Raw genomic sequence first — 8,075 nt, 5'->3', positions numbered from 1 at the left:
GGAATTTATGTTGGGGTATATTGGTCCAGGGTTCTTAGCCCGATCCTCAAAATAAAACAAAATAATTCAAAAAGGGCAAATTGTTAAAGTGCCAAGTAAAGAGGGGCAAAAAATCCATTGCAAAGTAATTAAGGGCAAATTATAGAAGTACCAAGTAAAGAGGGGCAAAAAAAAAAAAAATACCCCTCACCAGGGCGCTCTTGTTGCAAAAAAAAAAAAAAAAAAAAAAAAAAACAGTAACAGTAACAGGGCCCTCGCCTCCCGAGGAGCCGTCCCGAACTCCCAACTCCTCAGGCAGGAGTACCACTTCTCACACTCTCGCCCTGCTTCTAGCATTCCAGTACAGTTCCAAGTTTCCAAGCCAGCCAGCGCTCCAAACCTAGGTCTCCTGACTTACCTACCTACCGCCGGTGATCTTGATCTGGGAAAGGAAGCGTGTTGCCAAGACTGGTCGATTCCTCTTGTTGGTGAGGAACCCTGGTTTCCTGCATCGTCCTCTCTTTTCCCAAATTTCTTTTCTAAAAGTTAAAAATTGCTCTGTTTTCTCTTCACTGCGAGAAGCAATTTACCCAGGCATCTCTCCCTCCCCTGCAGATTTGTTTGCCGCGCTTGCTTTCCACTTTCTTCTTGGAAAGGACCGAGGGAACTAGCAGTCTGGACTCTGGAGCTGGAGTGACAAGGAAGATCTGCGAAACGAGGTTTGCTCCATGCATGTTTTCTCTCTGAAATGTACGAATTCGCCAGTAAATCTTGGAGTAGTCTTCAGTTATTTTAAGCATCAACACCCCTGAACTGAAGTTGGTAGTGACAAGGACAGTCTGAGAAAGAAGGGTTGCTCCATGCCTTCCAGATTTCTTCCTTTTAGACAGATCTCTCTGAGATTCATGAATTGATTAGTAAACCTGCCAGCAGTCTTCAGTCTTTTAGTAGCATCAACAGCTCAATCATCCCGACGCAGTCAACTTATTCTAGTAGTACGGTAAACACACATCTCCTGGCGTTGGTAGTGGTGCAACTTAAATAAATGATTTGTTTAGGCTAACCACATCCGTAGTCAAAGTACCTCTCTGGAACGCAGATCTGTATCCATGCTCTCCTAAACTGCTAGCAAAATATTCTCCACCAACCAGATACATCTTTGCTCGGAGATTTTCTGTACAAATTTGGTAGAAAATTCGGAATCCTAAGATTTATCACTCAAGTGTGAAATTCAGTAAATGAAACTCTATTTTTTGACGCAAAATTTGGAACTTTGTAAGTTGCAACAAAATACTTCAGTGTGTCTGTCAATCCTTTTCTTGTTAACCAGTTTGGGAACCATTTTTTCTTTTGAAACACAACCAGTAGGAAGTTGACTGCTCTCCATGTACACTGTAAATTGCACGGACGATCCAGAAATAAATCAGCTGCTAGAGTTTATGAAATCAAACTTCTTGGAATCGGAACACTGAATTATAAAGATGTTTGTAACTAGCCGTATGAAAATAGTGTCAGCACATTTGTCGCCAATAATACTTTGTATTGTTATGTTTACTTCAATTTATTAATATGAAGGATGCTAGGAGCTGAGTTAGAGAGCCTGTCAAGGTCTAAAGTATAATATACTTATGGAAATTTATTTTCTTAAATTTGATATGCTATCTTAGAGAGAGATAAGTTCCTGGTTGCCGACTTATTACAATTTTTCCTTTGCCCTTTTCTTAGAGAAAGCAGGCCAAGAACAGTCTGAAGCTTGAGTGAGAAGAACAGGCAGAGAAAGAAGGTTTGTCCAACTCTCCGAGATTTGTTCATTTTAGATAAATCTCTCTGGAACTTACGGATTGATTAGTAAACCTGCCAGCAGTCTTCAGTTTTTAAAACCATCAACAGTTCAATCATCCCAACACGGTCAACTTATAGTGGTGTGGTAAACATAGATGTCCTAAAGATGGCAGCAGTAAAATGATTTGTTTCCGCTACTTATAGTAGTACGGTTTAGCCTAAACAAATCATATTCAAATTGACCGTAGTATGTTGTAACCTAAACAAATCATATTTAAATTGACCGTACTTCTATAAGCAGCCAAAGAGCCTGCCTGGAAGGCACATCTGCATCCATGCTCTCCTGAACTGCAAGCAAGTTTTTCTCCACCAACAAGATGCATCTTTGCTTAGTGGTTTTATGTATAAATTTGCTAGAAGTTCGGAATCCTATAATTTTGTGACTTAAGTATGAAATTCAGTAAATAAAATTCTACTGTTCGACAAAAAATTGAAACTTCATTAAAAAATTGTTCAATGATGTTGTCAATCATTTTCTGTTAACCAGCATGTAATCCCTTTTTTTTAACTGAACCAGTAGGAAGTTGACTGCTCCATATACACTGTAAATTGAACGGACGTGTCAGAAATAAAGCAGCATCTACAGTTCATAAAATCAAACTTTTTAGAATCTTAACACTTAATTATAAGGGTGTTTGCAACTGGACTTATGAAGATAGTGATAGCAAATTTTTTTCATCAATAGTCCTTTGTATTATTATGTTTTTCTGAATGTATTAATATGAAGGAGGGTAGGAGCCAAGTTAGAGAGCCTGTCAAGGTCTAAAGTACATGCTTACATTTGATATGCTATATCTTAACTCTTAGAGAGAGACAAGTTCCTTTGGTTGCCGATTTACCGTTGTTTCCTTTGTCCCTGTCTTGTTTGTGTACCTTGGGGAAAAATATTTTATTGATGATATGGCATCAACTTCTTTTGATTGCTGCTGTCACTTTTCATTCAGCATTGCTCACGCTGTTTTACTATTTCAGGCTACACGATGACAGTTATAGATTTCATAGAAGTGAGTGATGATTTTATTGACTTGACCAGCGACGAGGAGACTGTTCAGCAGGATAACATTGCAACTCAGCCCCAGGCGATGTTGCTGGATAGGCAGGCTGTGTTTGTCCTAGCTGATGAAGGAAAGCAAGATGGGCAAGCTGCATTTGTCTCTGCTGGTGAAGAAAGTCAAGAAGCTACTGAATCTGGAAATGCTTCGGTGGCTACCACATCTCTCTCAGTTATGGAAAAGGCGCCTCTGGATATGGCTGAATCACAGAATTGTCCTAACTCCCCAACATCAGCTCCATTTGCCAGTATATTTTTTATTCTCCCTCAGTTCAGTTCATCAGTTTTGTGTTTATCATGCAAACAATCCACACCAAGCATGCATTGTGGAAATTTCCTATTCAAAGTTAACAGTGACATGCTGCAGGCCCAGCTTGTGCCACTCCGAAGGTTCTGTCCTCTGAAGTTGGCGACCCAAAGCAGGATGTGTTTGTCCTAGCTGGTGAAGGAAGTCAAGATGCGCAGACTGCATTTGTCTCAGTTGCCGAAGGAAGTCAAGAGGATACCGAGTCTGCAAATGCTTTGGTAGCTACCGCATTGCCCTCGGCTATGGAAAAAGTGCCTCTTGATACGGCTGAATCGAAGAGTTGTCCTAACTCCCCAACATCAGCACCACTCCCCAGTAAGTCCTTATCTATCCCCTGTGTCCATACAAACTATCCATATATCAAGCAAACATTGCAACAGTTCCGATTTTAAGCTAACAGTGAAATGCTGCAGGCCCGGCTTCTATCACTCTGAAGGCTGTGACCTCTGAAGATGGCGACACACAGCTGGGAGCTACCGTATCGCCCTCGGGTATGGAAAAACCGCTTCTTGATACTGCTGAATCAATGAATTGTCCTAACTCCTCAGCATCAACGCCACTCCACAGTAAGTTCATCTCTATTCCTTTGTAAGGTCAGTTGTGTGTTTACCATACAAACGATCCATCGCGAGCAAACATTGCAACGATTCCTAGTTTGAAGTTAACAGTGACATGCTGCAGGCCTGGTTTCTACCACTCCGAAGGTTCTGACCTCTGAAGATGGTGACACACAGCTCGGAGTTACTATAGCGCCCTCGGGTATGGAAAAGGCGCTTCTTGATACTGCTGAATCAAAGAATTGTCTTACCTCCCCAGCATCAGCTCCACTCCCCAGTAAGTTCATCTCTATCCCTTTGTAAGGTCAGTTGTATGTTTACCATACAAACGATCCATTGCGAGCAAAGATTGCAACGGTTCCTAGTTTGAAGTTAACAGTGACATGCTGCAGACCTGGCTTATACCACTCCGAAGGCTCCAACGTCTGAAGATGGTGGCACAAAGCTGGCTAGAGCGAAACATCCTAAAAAGAACTACCACACAAGTACTCCAAGGAGAAGTCCTAGATTGCGCGAATGTTGTAACAATCCTGTCGAGGAGCTGACAACCAGTCACAAGAGGTCTCGCATGCTCAAGCCAGCAGAAGAATTGGATGCCGCTAGCGACAATGCAGAATCTACAAAGACCTTCTCTACTGACAACGCAAACTAAGTTAGTCAACTGAATATGGTCCTCCATGAAACTGTCTAACTGTTGTACCTTTTAATTTGCCGCATTCGTATTTATGGAACCAGTATTGTTGCTCTAGTTTGTCTCATCGGTATTCAGGAACCACTATCGTTGCATTCTAGCATGGTGGGAGCTCGTGTTGCCCCATATATCTCAGATTTTTATGTGCCCTTTGTCTTTGACAACCTGAGTATCTTGCAACATAATGTATGAACAGTTTACTACGGAGTATGTACCTTGGTCATCACTTGGTTATCTCCAGATGCTTTATTTCTTCAGAAGTTTCTGAGTATTCCAAATTAAAACTAAAGAGAGATCTCTCAAGCTGCTGCTTCCAGCTTAATATCTCTCACACATAGATTTTCAGCTTGTTCTGTCATGCATATTACTGGATGTGTACTTGGGAAAGTCACACAGTTGATGTTACTTGGATGTTGAGAAAACCATTTGTGTTATTAGCATCCTGCCTTCAAGCTGATATGCAACCAACCAGCAATAGACTGAAACTCGCGAGAGCCGCAAATACATTGTGAAATTTTCATTGTACCAAAACTCTTGATGTTCTTGTGCATTTAACAGGCGGCACTGTCAAGTAAGATGACAGCTCCTCCACAACGACCTCACCAGGCCTGGTGCTGCTCTCTACATCCATGTCCAGCAGGAGCATGTGCGCCCTGCGGCCAGCCACCACCGGTGGCAAGTATGCCAAAATATTGAGCATGTACCGCGGCTGAGCTGAGGATGCTCCTAAGCGCACCGCGGACACGGCAGTAGCCCTGCTCTGGCCGACAGCTCCCACAACCAAGAGGAGCACACAATCTTCCTCCTCACCGAGGAGCAGATGCCGTGGCTCCGAAACCGGCACCTGAAGCCGGAGTTCCTTACCGTACTCGATGCTGTGGAGAGGCCAGGAGTGCTGAGTTGTGAGGTGGCTGAGGAGCGCCAGCGGAAGGCCGACAAAGCCGCAGCCAGGCTCGGTGCAGTAGCAGGGTGCACACGGGCACATGCTCTGGTGGAGTGGTGGTCATCAAGCTCATGGTAGCTGACATAGCTCTGGCAGCCACCATGCGAGCACTTGACCTTGGCAGACAAGACGATGGTGTCCATCATCATGTTATGGACGTCAAAGGCACCACCATGCTCACACTTCTGGCAGCGAATGACAGGGAGCTCAGCGATGCAGGTGCCACAAGCCAAGTGCCCACTTTTGCACTGCACAAACCGAAGTTTGTTATGAGATATTTCTAAGATCACAAAGAAAGAACGGGCGACAGAAAATTACTCCAACCTGGAAGACAGGAGGCTTGAAGGGACGGGAACAGAGGGGGCAGTTAAGTAAACTCGTGTCCACAACCGCGCCTACTCCAGCTGGCTGCACATAGCCGCTGGGTTGCTCCACCCTCGCCTTCTTGGCGGTCCGACAACCCTCTTCCATCGTCGACGGAGAAGCCCTGTTCCTTCCCAGGGAAACATCTGGAGCAACTTGCATCCCCTCGGCAATCTGTAAAGAAACCATGGAGTACTCATCACATCCATGTCATGCTGTGTAGAATTGTCACCCACTATGTACATGTAAATCATCTGCAAAATTCAAAATGCAGTGACAAAGGTGAAGTGTGATGACAAACTTGGGCAGCATAAGGTTTTGAAGAAGGCCCGTTGGACTGCAATTGCTGGCCATCTCTTGGAAAGTTTATGTGCTCTTGCTCCACGAAGTGATGACGTGTACTATCAGCATTGGCGGAGATATCCAATGTTTTGTGTCTGGTGTGAGTGTCTTCATGAGATGCTGATTCTGCGGATAAACTAGGTACTGCAATTCAAAAAGTGTTACAGCGTAGAGTTATCTGAGATGTATAAAATAATAAATCAACTTTAACAGAAAAAATGCTTCCATTTCATAGCCATGTACTTGTATCAGGTGAGCTTACCAAAGAAGAGCGTTTTGCAAAGATAACAAAATAATATTTTTACTTATAACATAGTTATCGATAATGTTATTATGAATGAGTGTCTGGTTTGAACCTGCTGACGGAGTTGAGGTGTCTAATTCAGGAGCTTCAACAATGGCCAAACTTAATGTATTAGGAGATGATGTGGCACTGCCAAGCTCTGCTGAAACGAGATGTTCCTTCTGAGATGCCCCAAGAATAGATCTGCCATGATCGAGAGGATCTTCTGGCTGTTTAAACATCCCGGAGATATATACCACCCAGATAAATATAAACATGAGATCAATTTAAAAAAAAATTATATGCACCTTGCAACTGATTTCAAGCTTCACAAACAAAAATCAGTTACCTCCTTATGAGATCTTGTGGCTCGTGAGTAATGGACAGTTACCTCCTCATGAGATCTTGTGGCCCGTGAGTAGTGGCATGTTTCCATTAGCTTGGTGCTGTTGCATGTGGTATCTTCCACATTTGTACCAAACTGATCAGTTCCAGCATCAGTATTTGTATCAGAGTCAGCACATTTTCTCCCTTCTATAATGTTATCTTTCGGTATTTTATCAAGCAGAGAAGCATAGACCGATTCTTCTAGATGACGTACCTATCCGATCAGAATACACATAAGTTTAATTGTAGCGAACATGTATGCACCATAGGGGGAACATAAGTACGTATGACAGATGTTGCTTAAATGTAATTCCACAAAAGTAATAAACTTGAACGATCATTACATTTGGTAAATAAATGCTAGATGAGACGCAAGTTGCAAAAAGTATTACTTTATTTGCATGTATACATGTTACAGGGCAGGATAGAGAATGCTCCTATCTATGATTTGCTTCCTGCGAAAAAAGGGGACCTACGATTTTGAATCTTGTTATTCAAAGCAAAAAAATTGTATTACAAGTAACTTACAAGATTTAGTGCATGAGTGATGAGTTCATACCTGATAGTCACGGAAGGGATGTGAACACGAAGTTGCCAATTTGTTATGCCGAGTAGTGACAATGCCAATTCGTGGAAAACCCCCTGGTATTTTTAATGCACCAATTTTCACCAAATCGATGAATATGACCTGCATTGCGGTAGCAATGGAAATATTTTTAAAAAACATGAGCACATTACAACAATTGTTTAGACTAAATGAGTAACTAATTTCCACCAGTGCGATTGGAATATTTCTTACGCTGAGTATGTGGACACAACCCTTTACTTTGATGAGTGGCTTATTAGATTGTTTGTATTCCTTGATTCCTTCAAAGAGGTAGCTAGCAGTGAAATTGCACCAATCCATCTGACTTAGCTTATCAACCTGTTGAGCAGCTCCAAAAACGCGTTTGGTGGTAGAAGAAACTCTATTTGGTGTTAGATAAATTGCTAGAATCGCCATGATGTAATGAAAACAGGACGGGCTTAAAACGCTCTCGCGTCGCTCGACCTGGGCGGCTCGGGAGCTAACCCTAGCGCCGCCAAGGAGCTCCCCGCCGCCGCTGCCGCCCCTCGCCGCCGCTGCCGCCGGCCATCGCCGCGGTGGCGGCGGGCCCTGTCCCCAAAGGTGGGCAGGGGTCTTCTCGCCGTGGCTCGCGCGGGAGAATCGGTAGGCCGGGGCGGCGGCCCCGGGTCGCTGGTGTTGGTGGCGGCGTGGCCTGCTGCTGCGGCCGCGCGGGCGGCGTGGTAGCCTGCTCCGGCGCCGGCCTGTGCCGCTTGTGGTCGCGCG

At 43.8% G+C, this 8,075-nt stretch overlaps 2 protein-coding genes across 2 annotated transcripts; one reads left to right on the top strand and one right to left on the bottom strand.

The window, feature by feature from the left end:
- The first annotated feature begins 272 nt into the window (after positions 1 to 272).
- On the top strand, positions 273 to 4,687 carry LOC127341035 (uncharacterized). Its single transcript, XM_051366803.2, has 8 exons — positions 273 to 467; positions 595 to 698; positions 1,705 to 1,762; positions 2,794 to 3,120; positions 3,240 to 3,494; positions 3,593 to 3,745; positions 3,861 to 4,013; positions 4,129 to 4,687. The coding sequence occupies exons 4-8, from the start codon at positions 2,802 to 2,804 to the stop codon at positions 4,386 to 4,388; spliced, it is 1,140 nt and encodes a 379-aa protein (XP_051222763.1). The 5' UTR covers positions 273 to 467; positions 595 to 698; positions 1,705 to 1,762; positions 2,794 to 2,801; the 3' UTR covers positions 4,389 to 4,687.
- A 257-nt stretch (positions 4,688 to 4,944) lies between these two features.
- On the bottom strand, positions 4,945 to 7,758 carry LOC127339186 (uncharacterized). Its single transcript, XM_051365063.1, has 8 exons — positions 7,545 to 7,758; positions 7,305 to 7,433; positions 6,708 to 6,959; positions 6,432 to 6,588; positions 6,035 to 6,219; positions 5,695 to 5,907; positions 5,292 to 5,618; positions 4,945 to 5,187 (listed from the first exon to the last, which is right to left on the bottom strand). The coding sequence occupies exons 1-8, from the start codon at positions 7,746 to 7,748 to the stop codon at positions 4,945 to 4,947; spliced, it is 1,710 nt and encodes a 569-aa protein (XP_051221023.1). The 5' UTR covers positions 7,749 to 7,758.
- Positions 7,759 to 8,075: the final 317 nt, after the last annotated feature.

Source organism: Lolium perenne, chromosome 3 (assembly GCF_019359855.2).
Source record: "Lolium perenne isolate Kyuss_39 chromosome 3, Kyuss_2.0, whole genome shotgun sequence".
In the NCBI taxonomy this organism is placed as follows: domain Eukaryota; kingdom Viridiplantae; phylum Streptophyta; class Magnoliopsida; order Poales; family Poaceae; genus Lolium; species Lolium perenne.
Note: the sequence above shows the minus strand (reverse complement) of the source record. Positions and strands in the feature narration are given on the sequence as shown.

Bases quoted from the DNA above. Each gene is read 5' to 3' on its own strand.
- LOC127339186 (XM_051365063.1), bottom strand. From the start codon at position 7,748: ATGGCGATTCTAGCAATTTATCTAACACCAAATAGAGTTTCTTCTACC. The intron at 6,960-7,304 runs GTATGAACTCAT...CTGATCGGATAG, and splicing joins ATCCCTTCCGTGACTATCAG to GTACGTCATCTAGAAGAATC. The intron at 5,619-5,694 runs GTTGGAGTAATT...CGGTTTGTGCAG, and splicing joins TCAAGCCTCCTGTCTTCCAG to TGCAAAAGTGGGCACTTGGC.
- LOC127341035 (XM_051366803.2), top strand. From the start codon at position 2,802: ATGACAGTTATAGATTTCATAGAAGTGAGTGATGATTTTATTGACTTG. The intron at 3,495-3,592 runs GTAAGTCCTTAT...GAAATGCTGCAG, and splicing joins AACATCAGCACCACTCCCCA to GCCCGGCTTCTATCACTCTG. The intron at 3,746-3,860 runs GTAAGTTCATCT...GACATGCTGCAG, and splicing joins AGCATCAACGCCACTCCACA to GCCTGGTTTCTACCACTCCG.